The sequence below is a fragment of the Suncus etruscus genome, chromosome 8 (assembly GCF_024139225.1).
Source record: "Suncus etruscus isolate mSunEtr1 chromosome 8, mSunEtr1.pri.cur, whole genome shotgun sequence".
Classification (NCBI taxonomy): Eukaryota; Metazoa; Chordata; class Mammalia; order Eulipotyphla; family Soricidae; genus Suncus; species Suncus etruscus.
The window spans coordinates 32,429,832-32,456,292 of record NC_064855.1 but is presented as its reverse complement, the minus strand read 5'-3'; the positions used below and the strand labels follow the sequence as shown (position 1 = coordinate 32,456,292).

The following is a 26,461-nucleotide window of genomic DNA, read 5'->3' as shown; positions in this document are numbered from 1 at the left end:
ATTTTAGTTTGATTAATCTCATTTATTCATGTTTAATGATATAGTTCTTGCCATTGACATCCTATCATTGAAGACTTCTTTGAGGTCTAAGTGTTGGAGTATTTTGCCTATATTTTCCTCAATGAACTTTATGGATTCGGGTCTAATCTCAAGGTCTTTAATACACTTTGAATTGACTTTTGTGTAAGGTGTGAGATATGAATCAATCTTTAACTTCTTACACGTGGTTACCTGAAGTGGAACCTCATGCCCCAATTCCAGGAGAATGGTGGGACACAGGTCTGGAAGCAAGTGGCAGGAAATAATACACAGACGATTAAGAGAATAAAACAGGCTAAGGAACTTCCACACACAAGTTTTCCACTCCTAAGAAGCAGATAGTTCATTCATGGAAAAACTGAAACCACATGGAGTTTCTCCCTGAGAGTTGGGGTCTTTATTGGGAAGCAAAAGACCATACCCTGGGAAGAATAGGTAGGGCAAGAGATCAATCCAAAGGATGTTTTAAAAACAAACAAACAAACAAAAAACCACAAAGGATGCTTCAAATGCTTCAATCCAAAGGTGCTTCCACCCAATGATTGATAAGCACCAACAAAATGAGTTATACTGAATAGGATGAAGACCAATTATAAAGACACCTTTGGGTCCTTAGCTCCTAAATAGCTTCATTTCTAGAATCTTCAGAGAAGAGAACACATGATTCACCCCAGCGTGCTGGGCTGCCCAACTAGGATCTGCCCTCACTGTCTTAGCTCCCAGATACTAGCCTGTATGTAGTGTCATTGTCCCAGCTTCTTCCAGCATCATCAACTCAGGCTTGTCGCCTTAGGGATTCCTGGGAGCCTCCTATGATGCTACCCTCAGCAGGGAGGTGTTCCTTAACATCAATGTTCTTCCTTCCAGGCTTCTGAGTTCTGACAAATTTGATGCAAAGCAGAGAGGTCCTTTTCCATGTTCTTAGGTTTAGCCACACAAGCAGGCCCCAGGCCTCTGGCAGGTCACACAGCACTGGCCTAGAGCCCAGGAGAATGAAGAGTGAGGCAAGGAATGCTCTGTAATTGGGTTTCAGATTCAATGTGGATTTATTATTTATGCATCTACTTTCTTCTTAGGCAAGAACTTGTTCTCTTCTCAGTCTAACAAGAAAGATATAATATTGGGCTAAAACCTCAGATCTGGTTGATGTCACTGAAGTGATTACTAGCGGTTTTTTAAGATCTGGGGATGGGGCTCAATGATCAAGTGTATCCTTTGCATGATGAGATCTGGGCCCAAAGCCCCACCACTGAAGAAAGAACATGAAGTCTGATAAAAGGGTCAGAGTGAGAGTGTTCCACTCTATACCTTTCAGGGTGGTGCAGACTATTGCCCAGTTCTGGGCTACAGACCCGGCTTAGGCATGTGAGGGCTGGAACCCAGTTCAGCAAGGGTCCTTTGCTTTCCTGTGCTGGGGAACCCTCTCTTAGACAAGATGGCAGAGATAGCCCATTTGGGAGATGCAGTGTCTCAAGCCTGGATCACAATAAGAAACTCCCAATTTCTTAAAAAGGGACCTGTTTCAGGATAAGTCACCCAGACAAGGGAAAACTACAGTGGAGCATGAGGTGGCTGAGTTGACAGGTCATGGGGCAGCTGGATTCATGGGCCATGATGAAGCTGGATTGATGGCTCTGGGGCAGCTTTGACTCATAGGCCATGGAGCAGATGTACTTTATGGGACATTGGACTCAGACAATGTTTTGAGTCCAATTTATTATTTTATTTTATTATTTATTAGATGGATAAACCCAGTAATTCATAGAATTTGCTCCCTGATGTTTAGGGAACTATGTGGAGTTGGAGATGACCCCAGCGATACCTTCCATACGTAAAACCTTGCTCCAGTCCTTTGTGTTATCTCTTCGGTCCAGTGTTTATTTGTGTGTGTGTGTGTGTGTGTGTGTGTGTGTGTGTGTGTGTGTGTGTGTGTAGATGGATCACATCCAGAGCTGCTGAAGAACTTTCCTGACTCTGTGTTTAGAAGTGCTTGGGAGACCATATGTTGTACTGGGGATGGAACCAAGGTTGATCATTGCAAAGCTAGTGCCTTAACTCCAGTGTCTCTGACCAAAGTTTGAAATTTGAGTAAGTACAAGTTTATAGAGTGGAGTGTTTGGAGAGGAAGTGAAAGCAGAACTTTAGGAGAGTAAATCAGTGATTACCACCTGGCTCAGGGAAAAGTAAGCTGTAGGTCTGTGGCCTGCTAAGTCTGGAAGGAACATTCTTAGAGAAGGTTTGTGTATCCTGCAAAGTTTCCCTTCTCTTATCCTTATTCTTTTATCATTAAGATTAGATATTTATATATATATATATATTTTTTTTTTTCGGGCCACACACATTTGATGCTCAGGGGTTACTCCTGGCTAAGTGCTCAGAAATTGCTCCTGGCTTGGGGGGACCATATGGGATGCCGGGGGATCGAACCGCGGTCCTGATCCTTGGCTAGCGCTTGCAAAGCAGACACCTTACCTCTAGCGCCACGTCGCCGGCCCCAGATATTTATATTTTAAAAATATAATTTCCTTTGTTTATTTTATTCTTCTTTCCAAGTTATTTTAAAACATGCTGACTGGTCTTGGGCATGTAAGAGAAAATAAGGTAAAATGATTTGTTGGCTTCACACACAGGATCAGCTTTTATAAGGGCCAGACTCATTTCCCAGCATGGTGGTAGTGGCTTTGATCAGAATGTGAAAATTTGAAGCACAGAGATGATCTGCCTATCTCTTTTTTTCTGAAGACTTTCTCAACAGTGCTTGTGTGTGTTTGTGTGTGGTTCATGTAAGTGTATATATATATGTGCATATATATATATATATATATATATATATATATATATATATATATATGGTATGTGTATGTGTGGTCACACTGTGGTGCTCAGGGGCACCTGGCAGTATCAAGGAGTGATTCTGGGCTTCTTGCATACAAAGCCTGCACTCAGTCCTCTGAGTTTTCTCCTTAGTTCAGGACTGCATTTTGGTCCAAATTTTGGCAGCTGGAGAGATAGTATAGCAGGTAGGGTACTTTCCTTGCATATAGACAACCCAGGTTCTATCCTTTGTGCCCCATATGGTCCCCAGAGTCCACTAGGAGAGATCCCTGAGCACAGTTGGGTATGTTCCCTAAACACAACAAAGCAACAGATTTTGGGAACCATTTTCATGGTGGATGGTAGCATTCCTTCCTTTTTTGAGAGCTCCTTGATGACACGACTCTACTCTTAACATTCTCTGCCTTGAAACTTTGATTCATTGGGGTTTCCATGCCTGGGCAGAAGGGAAAAGCCCACATCTTGGTTCTAACAAGGTGCTGGTGCATGGCACCTGGCTGCCATGGTGTGGGGGAAGCACGAGCAGCCTGTAAGGGGCCCACATGGTGAAGAGCTCTTTCTGCTTGTGGCTCTGGCCCTTTGCCAGCAGCAAGTTGCTGGCCCTGGGACCAAGCCATACGCCTCCTTCCTGCTGGTCAGACTCCAGGGGAAACAGAGGAGAGTTATTCCCATCAAGTTCTGCTCACATCACAGCTCTGTTAGCAAATAAATGATACTTGTTAAGGCATCTCATCCCCCCTTTTTTTAATAGGGCATAATAACAGAGAGTTCTCTCATTATGTTAATGCTGAACGTGCTCTTTGGGACTCACTCAGGGGTGCTCTGATTCAGCATGGGCAGCTGTCCTCATGCCGACCCTAACTGGATTCTAAGTGAGGCCTTCCCACTCCCCAGGAAGAAAAGGCAAGGAATTGCCAGGTTTTAGGGCCTGTTCAGAGAAGGTAGTGAAGATGGCATTCTCCACTTATAGAACTAAATACCCAGCATGGCTGTGCAAGTGGAATGCTGGGCTGGGTTTCCATGAATTAACAAATCAGATGGGCATTTTGTATTGGGGCTGGGTGGACAAGGCTGGCGGCGATCAAGGAAACCATATAGGGTGCTTCGAATTGAATCTGGGCACTATTTCTCAGGTCCTGAGCTTTCTGTCCTTCCCCAGAACATCTGTCCTCTATTCCCACACATGACAGACACATAAGCCCTTCCTCAATGGCATGGATCAGGCCGTGTCCACCTACCAGCTGGTCATGCTGTCAGCTCTCATCCTTCCTCCGTGGCCCTTGGGGACAGCCGGGGGTCATGTTTATCCTGCAGGCTTGCTGGTTGGGTCCATGTCAGGGAGAGGCCAACAGCCTTGCTGCACCCAGAACACAGCCATTGCCCCAAAGTTCTCTATGGCTAGCCTTCACTGTGAGCTCATACAATGTGTCTCATTGAAGTGGAGAAAAAAGGCAGCCAGATGGTCCTGGGAGCTAACTTTCCTTAATATTTCTAATATTCTCCCCCCTCCTCTCTACCCCCACACCCTGTTCCACAGCCCCAAAAGACTTATCTAGAAGAATGTAGGACTTTTTTTGTGTGGAATGGGGGTTCCAAGTGGTCATGAGGATTGGGCATCCCTCTTAACCAGGCTCAAGTTCAGTGCTCGGGTCCCAGGATGAGAATTGGGGACCAATAGGTCATCCTGGAGGTGTTCATGGAGGCCATTACCATTGCCCCAGGCCAGGATGCTCAATTTAAAGCTGTGGTGCACACTAGGGTCTGCATCCCAGTGTTTGGAGCTCACATCCCTGGGGCTGGCATAGCTGAAATTCATTTGGGACTTGTTGCAGCTGCCAGAATATTGCTTGGAACATCTGATGGCACCCGGGATGAAGCTTGCAGCCTTACAGCAGCACAGGTGTCCTTGGACACTGAGCTCTTGTTGCCTTTTGGGATTGTTCTCTTAAACCCATTATCAATCCCACTCATGCACTTAAGCTGTACTTGCTCTCTTTCCCTCCAACCTCACAAACAGTGCTCACTCCCTGGAAAAAAAAGAAGCAAACTGCATAGGGACAAACAGAGGCCAAGCAGATCTTTCTCCTGTCCCCCAATTTTTTTTTTGGTTTTGGGTCACACCTGGCACGCGCAGGGGTTCCTCCTGGCTCTAGGCTCAGAAATCACTCCTGGCAGGTTCGGGGGACCATATGGGATGTTGGGATTCGAACCAACAACCTTCTACATGCAAGGCAAACACCTTACCTCCATGCTATCTCTTTGGCCCCTTTTCCCCCAAATCTTTTCAGAATGTTTTTTTTTTTCCTTCTGAGCATAGATGCTTTGTTTCTTGCCTTGTTGATATCTCGAACAGGCTAGGAACCTGACTTGCCCTTGGGAACCCAGCAATCTCTCTAGGCCAGTTAACTGCTTGGAAGTTCTGTAAGAAGAAAAATCCTGCTATTAACAGTTCAGCAAATGGATCCCCACAAGACTTCTCAGCCCTGGGACTCTGGGAAAGGAGGTGTGTGTATGTATTTGTGGAATTGTGGAAGCTGTGGATAGAGGGAGTGTTCTCTGGCACGTAGCTGGGATAACTGAGGACTTGGGGCTTTCAGTTGACTTCAGACCCTTCCTCCACAAGGGAAGCATTTAGTGGAGCAAGAGAACTTAATGCAGGGGCCCAGGGATAAAGGCACCTATGCTGGGAGAGGCAGAGAGCACCGTTGGCTGAGCGCTGCTTTCTCTGTCCAGACACTGAGCACTCACCAGGCAAGGCTAACAGTCTCTATCTCCTTGTCGTGGCAAGTGAAGAAGGTTCTGTGTCTGGTAAGACAGTTCTTCTAGGACACAGGTCATGCATGTGGGATTCCTGCTGGGTCTCCTGGTTCTTTGTGGGGGAGCTGCCCATGGTAGGACAGTGCCTTGTGAATGGGGGGTGCTTTTTTTTTTTTTTTTTTTGGTTTTTGTTTTTTGGGCCACACCTGGCGATGCTCAGGGGTTACTCCTGGCTGTCTGCTCAGAAATAGCTCCTGGCAGGCACGGGGGACCATATGGGACACCGGGATTCGAACCAACCACCTTTGGTCCTGGATAGGCTGCTTGCAAGGCAAACGCCGCTGCGCTATCTCTCCGGGCCCGAGGGGGGTGCTTTCATGTACCACATTCCCAGTTGGGGTCGGATGGCCCTTTGGTCTTCGTCCTTGGCCGGTAGCCCTTCCTGGGGCACGTGCCCAGTGCCCAGCTCAGCACAGCTTTCCCTCTCAGAAAGAACAAGTATCTTCACTGCAGCCTCCATAGCGGGCCAGGCGAAGGGACTGTTCCTACTGTTTCCATGACATTCATTTATTTATTCTCCAAATACCACCTTGAGGATGTGGGGGAAGGGAGGCGAGGTGAGAGGCTAGGAAGAAGGTCCAGGGGCCGGACTCCATCCTCCTGAGTTGGGTTTCACCTTCTCCTTCTCCAGGGTCCTCGCTTCATTCTCCTACCCCTCACAAACTGCTCCCTACCCCCAGCAGACTTCCTTCCCTTCCTTCTCCGAGCTGTCCATCAGTGTGCTGGGCAGAAGGAGGCAGCCTTTTACGGAAGAAGGGAGGGGAGAACTTTGATCTCAACTCCAAGTTGAGAATAGTAACAACGAGCTTATTTGGCCATCCCCGGTCCTGCAGTGCTCGGGGACAGACGTGTGCAACCATTCGGGCTTTGGGACACACCCGCAGTCTAGCCAATGACTCAGTCTCAATCCCAGCGACTTTTAGAGGTCATTTTAGTCATTTCCCCCCGCCTTGACGCCGGCTGGAGCTGAACTCATTTCATGTGGGGCGTGTGAAATGAGCTGAACTCGTTTTCATTTGGGATGTGTGAAGGGTAGGTAGGGTGGAGTGGGGTGGGGGGAGAGCGGCCGTGCGTGGAAAGCAGTGGGGTGCGGAGGCAGCGGGGTGACCTCTTTGCTAAGCTCTCCATCCAGCGAAGGACATCCCCAGATGTTCCCGGACTGCGCGTTCCCGGGTTCCCCCAGCATCCAAAAAGGCACCGTCCTCCGGGAACTGTTTGCTATTTGTAGGTTGGAAAAAACGCATGCTTGGGTTCCCGGGGTGGGCGGGGGCGCTGCCCCCCCTCGAATCTGTCAGGGATAATCGACACCCCGCAGGGTCCCGCCGCGGGGTCCGCAGCCCCTCGTGCAGAAACTTGCCATGCAGTGTGAGCAGCGCGCAGAGCGGACCGCCACACCGCCTGGTCGGTCCCCGGCAATGCGCATGATTCTGCGGCTCTGTGCTCGCCGCACTCCAACGCACCTTGAAACGGGCTCGCAAGCCCCGCACCGTGATGGGCGTGGACGTCAGCCAATAGAAGATCGGGGTGGGAGAGCCGAGACCAATAGGAGCGCAGCGAGGGCGGGCTTTGGGGCGCGGACCGGCTAGGCTGCGCCGCTGTCCGCCCGGGCTCGTAGTGCAGGTGCCGCTGCGCCGGGGCCGGGAGGCTGCGCGCCGAGCGAGCCGAGCCGAGCCGAGCCGAGCCGAGCCGCCGAGGGATGATGGAGAGCGGGCGGCCCGGGCTGCAGGGGCGCCGGCGAGAGGCGTAGGCGGGCGCGGGGGAGCGGGAGCATTCGCGGTAGGATGAGGCTCCCGGCGGGCGCGCGGTAGTACTATGATTTGGTATGTGGCCACTTTGCTAGCAAGTGTGATCGGCACCCGAGGTCTCGCGGCTCAAGGTGAGTCGGCGAGTGGCGCCCGCGCTCCGCTCCGGGGCGCCGCCTTTCCGCGGGCGAGGCGATCGGGGGCTGGGCTGTCAGGACTGGGTGGCACGGAGCGCCTCGAGCTCGCTCGCGGCCGCCTGCGGGGAGGGAGGGACCGCCGGGCAATCGGGGAGCCTCCCGGGCGCTCCCCCAAATCCCCAGCGGCGCCCCGGCGAGTGGGCGCCTTTCCCCAACTCCGGCGGCCCGAGTTTTGCGAGCTTCGGGCTAGGCGGGGACCCCAGGCGGCGCGGGGAGGGCGGGAGGCGCGACCCCAGTCCCTGGACTGGACGCGCCGCGGAGGGACCGAATCTCGGGGCTCCCTCCTCGGGGCCCGCCCTCCAGCTCCAGGGCGCTGTGGCCGGTGGAGCTGGGGACCCTGATCGGGGGCTCTCGGGATCCCGGCTCGAAGGCTCTGGCTGGCCGGAGCCGACCTCAGCTGCACCTGCACCTACGCCTGCACCTGCGCCCCGGCTGGCCAAAGTTCCGGGGAACCCCCTCCGGCTTCCCGCTGCCTTGGCGGCTGGCTGGGGCTGGGGCTGGAGCTGGGGCTGGGGCTGGGGCTGGAGCTGGAGCTGGGGCGGGGGCGGGATCCCTCTGCCGCCCGCGGAGCGCGCAGGGGCTTTTCCCTTCCCCGTTCCGTTGCGCGCCCCAGAGGAGGCGATTGCTTCGCGGCGCTGCTGTGGGCCAGCGGGCTTTGGCTTTGGCTTTGGCCCCTGGCGGAGCGGCCTTTGGGTGGCAGACTTTGGGGGCTGCGGCACGGAGGGAGACCCCGCGCCCCGCGGCAATCGCCGGCACTGGGGATCGCCCCAGACTCCTCTTAGGCGGGTCTCCTGCCTCCCGGGATGCGCAGGGACGGGAGGAATTTGGGAAAGTTTCTGGAATAGGGCGCGGGAGGCGTCTGTAAACAGACCGAGCGGAGGGGCCGGAGGAAGGGGGCTTAGGTCCTTAGGAGATGTGGAGCCGACCTGGGTGATTTAAAACTCCCCACGGGCCTCAGGGATCCGGGTGCACGCAAGCCTGGGGCTTGCTGAGGCTCCAGCCTGCGCCCCGCCTCGCCCATGTCTTTCTAGTCTTCGTGTCCCCCTTTCAGTTTTTGGTATGTTCCTGTCTGGGACCCAGGCTGGGGCTTGCAAGCACAAAAGGATAAGCTGGGGGTCTTTGAATCCAAAGGGGCGCTCGAGGCAGTCTCCCAAATGGCCCGGGAATGGAGGGTGGGGGAGGCGGGGAGGGACTCTGCAAGGTGAAGCCCAGAATAAAGGCAAAGGAGCTGAGATGGGGAGATCCTGGGAAACCCTAGTACGGCAGGACCGGAGGAGGGAGCCCGACATCCAAGGGGATACCAGCCAAGGCTGTGCTTCCCTCCGGTTGGTTGGCTATGAAGCCTTCTTCATTGGTCTTGTTGGGGTCTTTGTCACCGAAGAGGATTCCGAGAGATTCTTGTCTCTGGTGACCTTGGATAACTCGTACATAGTCCCTGGGCCCCCATTCCCTGCGGGAAGTGGATGGAGTGTAGTGGAACTGCCCAGGGTGCTGGAAAGCTGGCTTGTCTGTCTGTCTGCCTGCCTGAGGGGCGGAGTGGGCTCTGCTGAGGCTCTGCAGCCTGAGCTTTCCCCTATTAGTTTTCATTCAGCTGGCTCTCCGGCCCCTTTGCCCTTGAGCCATTCCGGCCATTGATCAGTAGGAGTGTCTGAGGGCTAATGGGAACCTTCTCTCTGACCTTGTCTGCGGAATGCCTGGGGCCCTCAGTCTCCCCCAGGGGTGTGTGTGGAGGGCAAGCTGGCTAATCCGGGAAGCTGCTGTTTGTGGAGCTGCACTGGACAGAAGCAAGCTTGGGGTTGTGCTGGCACACTAGGTTCCCCCCCCCCCCCAGTTCAGCTTTTCTCGGGGAGATTCCCAAGGGCACCGGGTGGCACTCTTAGGGTCTGACTTGGACTCTGGGATGGAGGGGTGGGATGTTACACTGGTCCCCTTTGCTGGAGCTTGGTGCTGCCTTAGCGGGCTGGGGCTGGGAGGGCAGTTTTCTGCAGCGCTGACTTGCTGAGCTAGCTGGGGGGTGGGGGTGGGGTGGGGAAGGCCTCTGGCAGCCTCTAGCTAGCAGGGGAGGAGACATTGGAGTCTGATTCCCAACCCTGCTCCTCCCCCTTCCTGGTGGGCTTCCCCCAACAAAGTGGGGATTTGACCTAGACTAGAGCCTCCTGCAGTGGGACCCGTCCCCCCTAACGCCATCCTGAAGTCTGGAGGCTGCTCTTGCCTGACACCAGCCCTGCAGTGGGTGAGCAAGCAGAGAACCTGGAGGAAGTGGCTAAGTGGAGCCTAAGTGGAGATGGGGAGAGAAGGGGCCTGTTGAGGCCTGGACTCTTTGGCCTCCCAGGGCCTAGCTGGGGAGGTTCTGGGCTGTGCTGGCTCCCAGTTCTGTCCAGAGCTGGCAGTCATCTTTAAGGTCCTGAGACTGCTGGACTCATTTGACACCCTTCGAGCCCCACCCTCTCCTGGCCTCGACCCCTGGCTTTTTGTGAGTGCCTGGATTTAGGTGCTTTTTTGCTCTTTCCCATCATCTCCATCCCAGCCTGGAACTGGGGCGGCAGGAAGAGGACCCTAAAGCAGGCCTGAAGCGACCCCACTCTCCTGGGAGGTTCCTCTATCTCTATCTAAAGGCCAAGGCTTCTCTCCTGTCTGCTGCCGCCCTGCCCTCCACAGCTTGTGTAAAGAGCTGCTCCAAGAGCGTGGAAGCCTGTGGGTGTGTGAAGGCAGGCCTCTGTGTGTGTGTGTGTGTGTGTGTGTGTGTGTGTGTGTGTGTGCGTGCGCGCGCACAGATTTCCGTGCCCAGATGGAGTATGCATCTATGTGTGCGCATGCAGATGTAATTCTGTGTGCACATGGGCTTATGTGCACCTCTATTCTTGTGTGTCCATGTGCACTGTGAATATCCACACACCTGTGTATTGTGTGTGCATCTGCTATGCACAGGCATACACATGCCTCTGGCCGCTGTGTGGCTACACCTGTACCCTCACAGGGAGGCACACACAGGGTGAGTAGTAGGAGGAGCAAATAGGTGAGGTTCCCAGCTCCCCTGCTCTGTGCTGGAGTTGGAGCCAGTCCAGAAGTTTCCAGATGTGGCAGCATCACTGGGGCCTGGGGTAGCAAATACTTTTGGTCCGGGAGTGGGGACACAAACCCAGGTCCCAGCCACTGTCGAGGGGGCTGTGGCTTCAGGGAGCTTGGCCCACCCACCAACGCTGACCTATTTTTCTCTGGAATCTTTCCACTTTGCTGCTCTTTCTGGACAAAGGAGCAAGAGATGGGGAAAAAGGTGTGGCCGAGGTCTGGTCTCTCAGGGGGGCTCTGGGCAGCGTCTCTGTGCTGGAAGAGGGGAGCAGCTGGACCTGCCCAGCCCAGCCTCACATTTTCTATCATCTCCTCCCATCCCCTGGTCTGGATCCACCTGGATAACACCCCTGGCCTATCTCTGATCTATGGGCTGTCTGTCCCCTGCCTGTGCCGGGTGTCACCCCAGGAGCAACTATGGGGCTCCCACTGTCCTGCAAGTGGGGTGTGCCCTGGGTGAGTTCAGCCAAAGCACTACTGCTACTTCCTGTCCGGGTTCTGGGAAATAGGGCCTGGCCCAGGGGTATGGGCAGCCCCCTAGAGGACTGGAGGGAAGGGGGTCTCCCTTAGCTGACTGTCCTTCATCTCAATCTTTGCTCTTCAGCAGCTGTTCAAGCCCTTGACTTCAACTGACCTTTGCCCTCTAATACCAGGGCTGAGGATCCCTTGTGGGGAGACCTCAGCAGGACAGAGACTTCTTGAGGACCTGCTAGGGTAGGGTGCCACATCCAGGCTCCTGTTCTGGGATGGACAGAGGAGTTCTGCCCTCTGTGCTCGCCAGGCCTCCCCTGGGAGTGTCTCCTGGTTCTCAGGGAACGGGGGCTGGGCCACTGTAGGGCTCCGCAGGGTATTTTTAGGCTGGCAGATGGAGGTGGTAGTGGCTGGCGCTGTTATTATTAGACAACAGACCTGTGGTTCGTTGTACCCGGGAGGAGGAGGAGGAAGAGGAGAGGTGGAGGAGGAAGAGGAGGAAGGCTCACAGGCTGGTCCTCCAGGAAATGTAGGGGAACCCCGCTTTTCCACATCCCACACCACCTGCATCTCTGTGGTCACAGTGCTGACTGTGGGGGGGGGAGGCGATGCTGACCTCTGACTTCAGGTACGATGGGATGAAGGATGCTGGTAAAGTAGCCCAGAGGCCTCCCAGCTCCCTCAGTACCTGGCACAGATTGGCCAGGTGGGCTGTGGGGCATAAGTGACTTCTGGGTGGAGGCCCTGCCTCTGGTTGGGCACACAGTGGACACAGTAGATTCCAGTATCCCTGGCACTGTGTGTCTACAGGAGGGGCCTGTGCTTATGTGCCAAGGGATTCCAGTCCACTTGGTGCCACCTGTCCCCTGCAGGCTTCCCCCAAAGTCACTCTAGCTTCCTCTGCCTTCCTACCTGCTGTTCCCTGCCTGGGAGAGGGACTGCTCAGTGAGCAAGATGGAGCCTGTACATCCCACAGTGACACCTCTGGGCTTTCTCCTCCCCCAGCTGCTAGAGGGTCCTGGAGGAATCTGGCCTCTGTCCTTCCTGCACTGCACCTCCTCTCCCTCCTCCTCCCCCCAGGTCCAGAGCTTTGTCCTCCGTGTATGTCCCTGAGTGCTCCTTCCCTCTCTTTCCTTCCCTCTTTCCTTCCTTGGATGGGCCTTGGACCCCCTTGTCTCTGGCACTTGTCCATGCTCCTCCTGGCTGTTAGCTACTTTTCTCAGGCATTTGGAGAAAGTCTTAGGTGGCCCTGGACTGCAGTGGTTCAGGGAGAAGCAGGAGTGATAGGTTGTGGGGCTGACTAGGGAACTGAGTCACTGGGCTCACCCTCTGCCCTCTCTCAAAGCCAATCTTTTGGCTTTGCTAGTCTCTGTCCCCTCTCAGCTTGCTTTTGAGGTGGGGAGCAGCCTCTGGCAGTAAGACCTGGTGGCTGGCTCATCTCTATGCATTGCGAACGAACAGTGGCTGAGCAAGTGCAAATGAAGGAACAGCCCAGCCTCCCTCACTGAGGGGGACTTAGAGGGTTGGGGCACCTTTTCTCTCCTGCTCCTGCCCAGCTCTGGGTCTTTGTCCTTATATCTCCTCTTTTTATCTCCTGGCAAGTCTGCATACCAGGCCCCTCTATCACCTCTTGCCTCTTCTCACCTCCTGGCAGGTCAGCATCGCTGAGAGTGCCACATCCCCCCTCCTGCATCCATGCATATGCATACACACACACACACACACACACACACACACACACACACACACACGCTAATGAGCTCATGTATTCCTACTCCTACACACATGTACAATTCACACATGCACACACCCACACATGAACACACGTTCACCCTCTTAGACACACTCATGCATACCATATGCACACATTCACACGCAGACATACGTACACACGCTCTCACGCTTGACGTGTTCATTCACCTACATGCATACATCCACGCATGCATACGTATTCAAACGCACGCACACATTTACACTCACACGTTCACACAGAGACACACTGCATACACTCATGTGCACATTCACCGTCACTCACCCTTATATACATGCTCACACACTGACAGATTCACACATGTACATTCAACACACATGGCACTCACCCTCACGCACGCACATCGCTACATACGGACTATACACTTGTACACACAAACTCCTGCTTGTACTTGTGCACCTCTAACTCATACTTGGGCACACACAGATGCTCCCATAAATACCAAATCTCATGTACCCACGGGCCATCAGACACACATGGTCACACAGGCTCACATTATCTTCACCATGCACACCCACACATAGGTATGCATGTATTGATATGTGCCTGATGGGGCTGCTAGTCTCTGGGCAGGGATGAGATAGATGAGCTTTTGTACTCCAGGAGACTGGGAGGTGGGTCTGTCCCTCAAGGCTGTCTGTCCCTGGGGAGCTGGGGGAGGTACTTACAGCAGCTGGCCCTCTCTCTGCTTTCCCCCCAGGGTGGGCTGGGATTCAAACTTAGCCTGAAGCATGGTTGGGGGCTGGGGTTTAGGAAGCCTGCTGGGGCCTCGGCAGGTGAGTGCAGAGCTCTGCTTGGCTCCAAAAATACTCTGTGATCTTAGCTCTTTCTCTGGAAAACAGTGATGTCACTGGGAGCCAATCAGCTTCTGGCAGGGCTGGCCTCCTCCTTCCGCTACTTGCGGGGAAAGAGAGGAAGAGGGGGAGGGGGAGAGAGTGCCAGGGATGCTGGGAGACTCACGGACAGCTGACAGACACTCAGGAGTGGCCACCAACACCCAAACACGCACACACAGACACATTTCCTCTATGCCTTTCCCGCTGCACAGGTGAATTGGAAGCCATTCTCCCTTGCACGCACCAGTGTACACACAACATATATTCCATGCATACGTACACAGCACATCAACAGCACATACATGCATAGCAACAAAATAGGCAAGTTATGCAGGGCCTAGAGAGAAAGTCTGTGACCAAGAGACTTGAGGGGGGCTGAGAGATAGCCTAGTGGGAAAGGTGCTTGCCCTGCCACACAACCAACCTGAGTTTGAGGATCCCTGAATACAAAGCCTGAACAGCCTAAACATGGCTGGGTGTGGCCCCAAACAAACAACAAACCCCAAACCCCACCCCCAAATCCAAAAAACAGACTAGAAGAGACAGACCTGGAGAGGTATGAAGGAACCTGGGAGAAACAAGCCAGAGCCAGAGCCGGAGCTAGAGCTGCAGGAAGAAGCAGAGGCACTGAGACATCAGGAAAGACAGTGTGAGGACACCTAGGGGAGCGCAGGACTGCCTGTACAGACAAGGGTCAGGGCTTGCTGTGGGCAGGTTTGGGTGGGTGAGGGGGCAGGGAAGGCGACTGGGAGTGGCTTTTCAGGCTGGCTAGCTGGCCCAGGAGACTTGGTGCATTGGGCTCAGGGGACAGGTGCCCCTCCCTGCCTGTCTCCTCTCGCCTCTTGTCCCCCATCTTTGCTGTGTGGAAGGTGGGCTGGACCTAAGCTGGGTTGGGATACCCTGTCCCCAGCACCCTTCCTGCTTATGGTGATGTCAGGGCTTTTCAGGCTGGTAAATGGAGAACTTGAGAACCCCAGCAGTGGGCACAGTCTAGGGGGAAGGGGTACCCCACTTTCCCACTCCAAAGAGCCTTAGGCTGTTGGAAATTATGGGGGTGGGGGCTGTCCCCTGGGGCTGTCCCAGAGTTCTAAATGCAGGTGCCAGAGGACTGATTCTGGGATTCCCCTATACAGGGAGTCCCTGGCTCCCTGTACGTACAGACCAGATGCCAGAGGATTAAGGGGGTGCTTGTAGGTGGGCCCCCCAGCCACACACAGGTTACACAGGATGTGGGAACCTAGGACTTCCTAGAGAGGAGAGCCAGTTGAGAGGGTGGACTGTACAGGGACTGGGGACCCTCTCAGCAAGGGCCCCCCATGGTACCTCCATGTGTCTTGCAGGTGCCCACAACCTGCGTGAGGAGCCAGAGTTTGTGACTGCCCGTGCTGGTGAGGCTGTGGTTCTGCGATGCGACGTCATCCACCCGGTGACGGGCCAGCCACCGCCCTATGTTGTGGAGTGGTTCAAGTTCGGGGTGCCTATTCCCATCTTCATCAAGTTCGGCTACTATCCTCCCCACGTGGACCCTGAGTATGCAGGTAAGAGCTGAACTGCCTCCTCCTATGTCCCCTCCTCTGGCCTCTCCCCCTTAGAAGTTACCTGTCCCCACCAGGTTCCCCCTTATCTCTATTGTTTCATATCATTCACTACCATTATCTCTGTTTTCACATCTCTGCCATCCTGGGGACTATGTAGGTTTTAATTAAGTGGTGGAGGCAAGGGAGGAATAGGTTCTTTGCAGAAAGCCCCTTATGTGACAGCCCAGGGCTGGGCAGGAGCAGGCCGGAGGATGGGCCTGTGTTGTAGTAAGTGGAGTAGATCTGGTGCCTGGGAAGCATCTCCTTCCTCCCATCTCCGCCTGAGAGCCTCTAGTAAGTGGCCTCTAGGCTGTCTGTCGCTGAGGGTGCCTGCTGTCACTTCCACTGCTGCTCCAGCTTCTCTGCTCCTGGCTCTGGGTGTCCTGCCCTGCAATTACTCCTGTCCACTCCTGTCCTTGCAGTGAGTCACTGCCAGCAGCTACCCACCATCCTTCGGGGAGGAGGGCTAAGGATGGGAGAGTGTGTGTATCTGTGCAAGTAACTGAGCGCGCGCACGTGTGTGTCAGCATATATTGTGAGCACATACATGTATGCATATACATGGGTGTGAGATCAGGCATATGTGTGTACACATGCTTTTTCTGTGTGCACACAGGTGTGTTTGTACACACAAGTGGGTTCATAGGCCTATGTTTGCACCGGAGAGCCTGAGGGAATGTTTCCGGAGGGCTGTGCACATGAGTGAAAGTCGGGTTTTCATAGGAGTGCATGTGAGTGTGTCTGCCTGTTTCTGTATACAAGAGTGTGGGCAGATGTGTTTGGGTGTGTTGCACATGAATGTATGGATGGGAGCAGGTATGTAAGCCATTTGGATAGAGATGTATGCCGTGAATGTGTTTGCATGTGCTGCTGTGTGTGGATTATATACTTGAATGTGATGGACTTAAAGGAAGAGAGGAAGATGGTGGGTCACTGCTTTTACTTTCTGGCTTCTGGGCTCTGAGTAGTTTTTCTTCTAAGAGCCTCCCTCCCTCTCTCCCTCCCTTTTCCTCCCTCCCTCCCCCTCCCTCCCTCCTTCCCTCCCTCCTTCCCTCCTTCCTTCCATCTCTCCCTTCTTTCCTTCCTCCCTCCCTCCTTCCCTCCCCCTCCCTCCCTCCCTTCCCCTTCCTTTTCCCTCCCTCCCTTTCACCTTCTCTTCTTCCTTTCCCTCCTTCCCTTCCTCCTTCCCTTCCGCCTTTCCCTTCCCCTTGCTTCCCCCAACACTAGTCCTGTAACTCCTATGCTTTGCTTTTGTCCCAAGAGAGCTCCTGAAGAAGGAGTGCATTCTAAGGGACTGAGGCTTCCTCAGCCCACCAGGGCAGCTGGGAGCTGGCAGCTGGGACTGGGGGCCGGGAGGGTGTCGGTGGGGGAGCAGCTGTGGCCAGAGCTTTATGCTTGCCTTTCCCTTGGCCACCTGCTGCCTATGGTTGGTGCCAGCTCTTCTCCTGAACTCCTGCCATGGGAACGGGTGGGAAACTTATGGGGGGGAGGGCTCTGCCTTTGGGAGGGTGGGGGTGGAGCTCCTGGCTGGGTCCTCATGACCTCTGGGCTCCCTGTCCACTCTGTCCCCTAGGGCGGGCGAGTCTTCACGACAAGGCATCTCTGCGGCTGGAGCAGGTGCGCTCTGAAGACCAGGGCTGGTATGAGTGCAAAGTTCTCATGCTGGACCAGCAATATGACACCTTCCACAACGGCAGCTGGGTGCACCTCACCATCAACGGTGGGCGCCTCTTCCCCAAAGCTCTCCCTCTGCACCCCAACCTCCTAGCTTTCCTTCATCCTGTACTCAGCTTCATTCTTCCTCTCTTTAAGGTGCAGTTCCTCCTGCCCTGCCTCAGGCCTCTGGGCTCCTGACCTTCCCCTCCCCTTCTCCTTCCTTCTGACCCACCCTGTCCCGTCCCTCCCCACATCCCAGCTTCCTGTGCCATTCTGCTCCTCCTGCCCTCACCCTTGCAAGGACAAGGACCGAGAAGGTACCTGTTCCCACTCTGTCTTGTGCCCTTCCCTGTGGGAAGCTTTTTTCCAACCTGGAGCGGGCAATCCCCACGCCCTCGTGCTTTGAGTCACCTCCTTTCCTTGCCAGCTGTTGTATGTGCCGGGAACGAAAACTCGTCTTAATATTAGCCCAAGCTAAACATAATTAGGAAGGTAAATTTGCTACTAAAAGCTTCGCCAAGTGAACAAGCCAAGACATCCTCACATTGCTTTGCCTCCTCTCTCTCTTTCTCTCTCCTCATCTCTGAACATCATTGCCTACACCCTGGGCATGTACAGGCCTCTGCTGCCATGGATTGCCCATGCCCTTTGCCCTGGAATCTGTTAGTTCTGTGCCATCTGTTTCTCACTTTGTGCAGCTGGGGATTGATTTGGCTGAGCTTGGAGTAAGCATGGAACACAATCCTGAAATGATTCGGTTTACGGGCTCAAGGTCCCAGCTCCAAGGGCTACTAGTTTTGCCTACAGGAGGGCCAGATCACTGCTGGGCACCTTGTGACCTCCTGAGCATTGTGGACAGTTGACTATGGAGCATCTCTTTGACTTCTAGCGCTGCCTGCTATGGGTCAAATCTCAGTGTCCTCCTGACATGCTGATGGCTACTTTTAAGCACTTTCTGAGCCTTACTTTTTTCCATGATGGAGAATCATGCGCATCTGCAGAGCTGTTCAAGGGTTCGTGTCCCACTGGGGTCGCAGGTGATATTTACAACTGGGCATGACTGATGTGTTGAAGGCTGGCCAGACTTCTTGGAAAAAGGATGACCATCCAGAGGACAAAGTCCTAGAGGAAGAACCTTGGGCTCAGAGACAGAGGATGATGGTCCTTGAAAAGTGTTTGTGGCTTCTCCAACCATTACCCATGCAGAACGTGCTCCTTAGCACCATGGGTGGCAGGCTGGGCTGGCTATGGAGCAGGAGGGGGTGTCCAGAGGTGGGCAGGGTCACTGTAGACCTGTGTTCCTTTGTTCCCACTAGTACTGGCTCTGGAAGAGCGATTTAGGACCAGAGACAGGTGCATTGGGGCTCTGCAGAAATGAGAAGAGAGCTGATCAGGGGTTCCTGAGGTCTGGCCCCAAGGGAAAACCCATTGGGGAGTTCTGGGCCTTCCCAGGGCACCTGCACCCTCTGTGGGCAGAGTAGAGACACCTCCTAAGGGACTGGCCAGGAGAGACTTACTCCACGTGCCCATATTCTGGGGCACCTTCCTGACAAAAGGGTAGTCCAAGGTTGCTCTTGGTGGCCACTATTGGGCAGATTTGACAGCTTCATCTTTGGAAAAAATGAAAGGCCCATGAAAAATTTCACTCATAAACCGTCTCCTCTGTTTTCTGCAAGACCGCTGGATGGAAACAGACCCAATCATTTCTTTGTCACGTGAAAAATAACCCCTGTAGCCAAAGCCAAGACTTGCTTGAGGTTGGAGAATGACTTGGAGACGTGGCCAAACGGTCAGGCAGTTTGAACCTACACTATTAATTACAGGGAACTCAGAGGAAAGAATTAAGCATGGAAATACAGCTGGCAAGCTAACACCTAATTCAGTAAATAATCGACAGGCAAACCATTATTTTCCTGAAAACTCGAAATTGTTCAAAGTCCTTTTCTGATTAGCACCTAAATAATAAAGTAATTATGTAATTAGTAATTAATTTGTCACCTCAGGACATAATTTAATTTATTATCTTTTCTTTGAAGCTTGACACCAGAGATATTAGAGGCAGCAGCAGTGGTATTCGTTGTGTTCTGAAGGGCAGGCTTGGTGTGGAGGATGTGGAGCTTGGAATTCTGGCAGAAGGGAGACCTAGTGTGAGGATTCCAGAACCTTCCAGCAGATGGGGGCTCATGGGGACACCTCTTTTCAATATTTAGGCACTGGATGGATTTTCTTGGGATTGTATGTGCTTGTATAATGAAGCTTATTTTTATTTTGTTTATGGGTTTTGGGCCCCACCGAGCGATGCTCAGGGGTTGCTTCTGGCTCTGCACTCAGAAATTGCTCCGGGCATGTTCAGAGGACCATATGGAATGCCAGGGATTGAACCCGGGTTAATCCCGCGTTGGCCACATGCAAGGCAAACACCTTACTGCTGTGTTATAACTCTTGCCCATCTTTGGTTTGCTATTGTGCCACAGGGCTGTTCTTCTTGGCTCTACTCAGAGGCTCAGAAATCACTTCCTGATGGAACTTAAAGGAGACCATATGGTATGCTGGGGATTGAACCTGGATTGGCTTCGTGTATGGTCAATCCAATTTGTGCCCTACTTTATGTATTATTCTGGTTCCAAGGTCTAGTATTCTTAATTCTTTTGTTTGTTTTGGGGCCACACCTGGCAGTGCTCAAGACTCATGACTGACTTTGCTGTTAGGTATCACTTCTGGCAGGGCTCAGGGTACAGATGGGGTACCAGGAATCAAACTCAAGTTGACTGTGTGCAAGGCAAACATCCTTCCTGTTGTACTATTGAATCAGCCCCAGTATTCATTTTTTTTTTTTGTTTTTGTTTTTGGATCACACCCAGCAGCACACAGGGGTTACTCCTGGCTTTGTGCTCAGAAATCGCTCCTGGCAGGCTCAGGGGACCATATGGGATGCTGGGCTTCGAACCACCAACCTTCTGCATGCAAGATAAACGCCTTACCTCCATACTATCTCTCCAGCCCCAGCCCCAGTATTCTCTTTTTTTTTGGTTTTTGGGCCACACCCGGTGACGCTCAGGGGTTACTCCTGGCTATGTGCTCAGAAGTCGCTCCTGGCTTGGGGGACCATATGGGACACCGGGGGATTGAACTGTGGTCCGTCCTAGGCTAGCACAGGCAAGGCAGGCACCTTACCTCTAGCGCCACCGCCCGGCAGCCCCAGTATTCTTAATACTCTCAATATTCTGAATACACTTAATTCACCCAGTATTTCCATTGCAACTGCTCTCATATTGAACTAAGACCTTTGGAGAGGATCAAAGAAATAGTTTCGTTTTCACAAAATTATTTTATTATGATTATTGTTATTTTTAATTTCTTACTTTAAAGCCTCCCTTTAAAACAATTTTGATATTTTTGTGTTACACCTGGCTCTGAAGCTCTTTCTGGCTGTGCTGGGAACTAAAGCAGGACCTGCCTGCACCCTACATCTACCTTGAGTGTCCCTCCTGCCACCCCTTCTCTGTCTGCACTTGTGTGTAGTGGTGAAGTATTGTGCCATGAGGTCTTGGATCTCACATAATTGTTTGGGTTGCCTTGGAGTCACACACATTTGCTGAGACCATCTCAGACTGCTGGTGGCATGGAGGGTCCCATTGATGCTTTCACCATTGCACTGGACATGTGTGGCCTACCAGGGATGAAACTTGGGTCTCAAGCATCCAAGGCTGACACCATGGAGCTTTCTATGAACGTGGTCATGATTTGGACCGTGTTTGCTTGGCATGTGCTCTGCAGCATGGACTTCAGTTCTGTGCTGCTCACAGTCTGCTCCCTCTGGATGGTGCTCAGAGCCAAGCATGTGTGGGCCCAGTACTGGAGAAGATGCTGCTATATCAGCAGGCACCAAGAAAGGCACATGGCTGGCATTGGGGGAGGGCATGGCATAGTGCCCATGGGGAGAATGACCACCAGTGCTGGGTGCTGAGGTTGGGCTTCTTGTCATGTGGGGGATGTAGGGAATGAGGTGCAGCAGAAGGAGACTAGGGGTCTGAGAGAGGCAAAGCACAGGTCTGTAGGGAGAAACCGGACCCCTTCTCAGTATACCCCATGCACACCTCAGCTTCTGGGGGGATGCAGGATCAAGAGCACAGGGGATGTAGGAACCCTGAGAGCAGGACAGGTATCAGGTGGCCCCAGCTGAGCCTCATGTGACCTGCCTCACAGACACTGGTCTAAGTGGGGCTCTTATGACCTCAGGGATTCCAGGTTGGGAGTCCAGGGCCAAGGGCCACACAGCAAGCAGTTCAGAGCAGATGGAGCCTGTTCAGAGGGACTGGCAGCAGGCAGCACTCAGAACTGAGGTGGGAATAGACTGCAGTTAAGACTAGGGTGGCAAGGATTGCCCTTCATGGTCTGCAAGGGGAAGGTTCAGGATTTTTCCTGCAAGGTTTGGGATGGGGAAGGTTCAGGGATTTCCCTACAAGGTCTAAGAGGGGAATGGTTCAGAGATTGTCTTGCAGGGTCTGGAGGATGAAGGTTCAGTTATTCCCTGCAGGGTCTGGAAGAGGAAGATTTAGGGATTTTCTTGAAGTATTTGGAGGGGAAGGTTCAGGGATTGTCCTGTGTTGTCTTAAGGGGAAATTTCTGGATCTTGGGACTTCTTCCTTTAATCTGTAGCATAGTGTGTGATGCACTTTGTGAGGGTCAGAAGCTGGTTGGTTGTGGTGTGGTTTGTGAAGGGTGAAGTGAGAGGTGTCAGCTCTGGGCCTTCCACAGGGGCTGAGGATGCTAGACCCATGGTGAATGGGTTCTGTAAAATAACCTCACATTGTGAAATCACCCAACACACTGTATTTCTAACCCGGGGTAACAGGTCTGAAACAGGGTAGCTGCGAAGAATTAATAAACCAAGCCAGTCAGGAGAGAGTCATGGAGTCAGTTCTCTCCTTTGGTCTCTCTGTGGCAAGCCAGACTGACCTTTCTTTATTAAGCCAGTACAAATTCAACAGGCTGGGGAAGAGTGAGTGAGAGAAAAAGGACCTACGAGGAGTTTTACAAGTTAGAGGGCTTGGCAAAATAAAGAGGAAATTGGGAGAATGCCTTTGTTTTGGATAACAGCAGAGTGTCATCTAACAGGTTCCATCTCCAGTGCTGTGACTCTCTGTGCCCTGGCTGGACATTCATTGTTTAAGGCCTGGTCCCAGATGCAGGGTCAGAGTGGGCCCATCACAGTAGCTCCTTTCACGGGACACCCAGTGTTCGCCTGTCTCCTTCTCTCCATGGTGTCCCATGGGTGCTGAGTTGGCTTGCTGCTCTCTCTGCAGCTCCCCCCACCTTCACAGAGACGCCCCCCCAGTACATCGAGGCCAAGGAGGGCGGCAGGGTCACCATGACCTGCTCTGCCTTTGGGAACCCCAAGCCCATCGTGACCTGGCTCAAGGAAGGGACACTGCTGGGAGCAAACGCGAAATACCAGGTGAGCCCCCATAAGGTGTCCTCTTCCTGTGCTTGGATCACCCCAAATGCATGGTCTCAGCTCGATACCATGGCCCCTTGCCTTGCACAGGTCCACATCAGTATTGTCTGGGGGCACAGAAAGTGGGGCAAACACCTATACCCTGGGTGCTTGCTCATCCCTGTCTCACCGACTACAGGTGAGTGATGGCAGCCTGACAGTGACAGCAGTGAGTCGGGAGGACAGAGGCGCCTATACTTGCCGTGCATACAGCATCCAGGGTGAGGCTGTCCACACCACCCACCTGCTGGTCCAGGGTAAGGCAAGTTCTTGGCCTTGGTCACTCCAGACCTCTGCATGGACTTGAGCTGTAGTGGGTTTTCAGGAAGTGGCCGGGACATGGTGGGGGGGGGGGTTGAGCTGAGTGCTCCTCCCTCATACGGTCAGGTAGACCCTCTAGTAGGGCCATCCCTCAGTGGTTTCTGGCTGCTCTGTCCAGATTGCATCTCTCTATACCATATTCTCTAAGGGTGACCCCATCCATTAGTGTTGCTACCAATAAATCAAGCTAAGGAGCCATGCCAAACCCGAAGGCTTAAATACACCTGGCTTGGGAAGAGCCGGGTGCTGCAGTCAGGATGCCAGTTGGCCTGTTCTGGGCCCCCAGAGTCCCTAAATCCCATCTCAGCTCCCTCAGAAGCAGGATGTGGGGACTAGAGCCGTGGCACAAACAGTAAGGTGTTTACCTTGCATGCGCTAACCTAGGATGGACCACAATTCGATCCCCTGGAGTCCCATATGTTTCCCCAAGCCAGGAGTGATTTCTGAGCACATATCCAGGGGTAAACCCTGAGCCTCACTGGGTATGGCTCAAAAACCAAAGCACTGTTTGGTGCTCTACTTGCTGTGTTGATAGCAGAGCTGTGAGGTGGTGGTGGGGGCCGGTCTAGGTGCCTGCATGCTCCAGTGCACCCTCTTTCTTCACTGGCCCCCCCCCCCCCAACTCCTTTCCCTGGTGGCAGCTTTATTTCAAGCTTCTGATGCTTTGGGGGTAGGGTTGGGTCTTGGAGGAGCTCACTGAGGCATCTTGCACAGCTGTCCTGCTCACCCTCATTGGAGAGAAGGAGGGCTTATATAGTGTGTGTGTGTGTGTGTGTGTGTGTGTGTGTGTGTGTGTGTGTGTTCGTCCTTGTGAACAGTGCCCAGGTGTACACACATCTTTGCAGTGTGCAGCATCTTGCATATTGTGTGAAGCACTATTTGGGCACCAGGATGGACAGAGGATTGTGAGTGTGTATAATAAGGGTTGCAGGACAGTAGACTCAGGGTTGGGCATGTCCCGGCCTTGCATTGGGCCATTTGTCCCCCTGGGATCTTTGGGGAGAGGAAGGGGTGTGGCAATTGCAGCATCCCCATGTCAACCATGGAGTTGAGTCCCTGCCCCCTCCAGGGAGATGACATTCATTCCCTGTCTCCCCAGGTCCCCCCTTCATCGTGTCCCCCCCAGAGAACATCACTGTCAACATCTCCCAGGATGCTCTATTTACTTGCCGGGCAGAAGCCTATCCTGGGAACCTTACCTACACATGGTACTGGCAGGACGAGAATGTCTACTTTCAGAAGTGAGCCCTGCCACCTGGGGTGCCTGCAAGGGGAGGCCCCCGTCCCCTTCCCCTAGCCCTGTCAGCACCCCTGTGCTTGTCCCTACAGTGACCTGAAGTTGAGAGTGCGGATCCTCATCGATGGGACCCTCATCATCTTCCGGGTGAAGCCCGAGGATGCTGGCCGGTACACCTGTGTCCCCAGCAACAGCCTGGGCCGCTCACCCTCAGCATCGGCCTACCTCACAGTGCAGTGTGAGTAGGGGGCTGTGACTTCTGGGCACTCTGGCCAGACAAGTCTGGACAGGGTGGTGGGCCTGCAGCTGGCCAGCGGGGCCTGGTACAAGGTCCAGCTGTTCTGGTTCCTTAGGTGGGGCAGGGCCCGAAACCTGGCACTCTTGGGACCTTTGCTCAGGCCTTATGTGTGTGTGTATATGAGCCTATGTGTATGTGTGTGAGTCCACATACATGTGAGTGAATGTACATGTATGTAAGTAAATGTGTGTAAGTGTGTGAATGAATTTATGTGTGAGTATAGGTATACATGTGTCTATGTAGTCATGCATGCAGACTTGCATATGTGTCACTGTTGTATGTGTGTGAATATGCATTTGTGTGTAAGTGTATGCATAAATGCATGTATGTACATACGTGAATGCATGTGTTATGTGTGGCTAGTGCTGTCATCTGTGAGTATAAGTGTAAATGTGTATGTGAGTTTGTGTGTATATTTGCATATATGTAGATCTGAGTATGTATGGGTGAGCTGTAAATGTATTATGCGTGTAGTATGTACATGTATGAGCATATTTGAGTGTCTATATACATGTATGTAATGCGTGTATATGTAAGTATATATGTGAGTGTGTGGATAGGAGTATATTACTTGTGTTTATGAGTGTATATGTGTATGCATTATATATGTGAAGTACAGGGCTGTTGTGGAGGAAGGAACATGGTCTGGAGAGGTAGAAAAGCAGCTGCGAAAAAAAAAAAGGAGCTGCGGGCATGCAGGAGAACAGTCCCAGGTACAGGCCTGCAGGAGGACGGGCTATGGCGCAGGCCCCCTGGCAGGGCTGGGTATACCTGGGCCTGCAGGAGTGCGTTTCAGAAGCATGAGAGTAGAGCACCACAGTATGTGCAGCCTGTATGGGAGGAGCAGTCTGGGGCCCAGAGCCGCCCTATTCAGAGCTTTGTTTGGTGCAGGCTCTGAGCGTTCACAGGCCTGCTCAGGGCCCCCTCCCAAGTCACTTCTCTGGCTTCTCACTGCTTCTCTCTTCTTGCTGCAGACCCCGCCCGCGTTCTCAACATGCCGCCTGTCATCTACGTGCCAGTGGGCATTCATGGCTACATCCGCTGCCCCGTGGATGCTGAGCCGCCAGCCACAGTGGTCAAGTGGAACAAGGACGGGCGGCCCTTGCAGGTCGAGAAGGTGCTAAGAGCTGTGGGCATGGAGGTGCTCACAGGCAGTATTCACACAGCACACGTGAAGCATATAGGTAGTATACAGTGCGGGCATGTGTCAAGCAGGTGGAGCACAGGCATGGAGCACACATGTAGGCATGCATGAGGCAGGCATAGAGGTAGGCATGTATTTCAGAGAGAACTATCAATGAGCACTCATGGAGACATGTATGCAGCACACAGACAGACACATATGGAAACATGCATACAGCACATGCAGCCACACATGGAGACACGAATACAGCACATAGACGGGATGCACACAGTCCTCCAAACCCACCTGCGATCTTACTGGTTGGGGCTGAGTTTCTGCCAGCCCACCTCAGCCATCCTCCCATCTCAGGAAAGCGTAGGTGTTCGCTATTGCTGGAGGCTGTGACCTAGGGAGCCTTTATCCTTGTGTCCTGGGCCCTTCTCAGATTGGCCTGGACACTGCCCAGCCTCCCCTGTCCACATACTGTTGACCTGGAGGGCTCGAGGGTTCCTGACCACTCTCTGTCCCCACCAGAATCTGGGCTGGACTCTCTTGGAGGATGGCTCCATCCGCATCGAGGAGGCCACAGAGGAGGCCCTGGGCACGTATACCTGTGTGCCTTACAACACGCTTGGGACCATGGGCCAGTCGGCCCCGGCGCGGCTTGTGCTGAAGGTGAGCCGGCAGGTCCCCCCTACCCACACCCCCCCATATCCCCATGTTACAGCCATGTAACTAACATGTTGCTTCCTCAGGATCCCCCCTACTTCACGGTGCTGCCGGGCTGGGAGTATAGGCAAGAGGCTGGCCGAGAGCTGCTCATTCCCTGTGCTGCTGCTGGCGACCCCTTCCCAGTCATCGCCTGGAGGAAGGTACCAGCAGCACCTGGAGCTCCTGGGTGGGCAGGGGTGCATGGGGGAGGGCGGGCAGGGGTGCGGGGGCGAGGGGGGAAGAACCAGGTAGGGGTGTGAGGGA

At 53.4% G+C, this 26,461-nt stretch overlaps 1 protein-coding gene across 6 annotated transcripts in view; it reads left to right on the top strand.

The window, feature by feature from the left end:
* The first annotated feature begins 7,356 nt into the window (after positions 1 to 7,356).
* Positions 7,357 to 26,461, top strand: part of IGSF9B (immunoglobulin superfamily member 9B) — a 56,836-nt gene continuing 37,731 nt past the window's right edge. For all 6 annotated transcript variants that reach the window (XR_007498246.1, XR_007498245.1, XR_007498244.1 and 3 more), the window contains exons 1-10: positions 7,357 to 7,567; positions 15,118 to 15,315; positions 16,928 to 17,074; positions 22,317 to 22,468; positions 22,647 to 22,764; positions 23,928 to 24,069; positions 24,158 to 24,303; positions 25,338 to 25,480; positions 26,021 to 26,161; positions 26,242 to 26,358. Coding sequence is in view for 1 of the 6 variants with exons in the window: in XM_049778211.1 (XP_049634168.1) it covers positions 7,504 to 7,567; positions 15,118 to 15,315; positions 16,928 to 17,074; positions 22,317 to 22,468; positions 22,647 to 22,764; positions 23,928 to 24,069; positions 24,158 to 24,303; positions 25,338 to 25,480; positions 26,021 to 26,161; positions 26,242 to 26,358 (1,368 nt within the window). In the remaining 5 variants the exon portion in view is untranslated. The remainder of the gene's footprint in view (positions 7,568 to 15,117; positions 15,316 to 16,927; positions 17,075 to 22,316; positions 22,469 to 22,646; positions 22,765 to 23,927; positions 24,070 to 24,157; positions 24,304 to 25,337; positions 25,481 to 26,020; positions 26,162 to 26,241; positions 26,359 to 26,461) is intronic.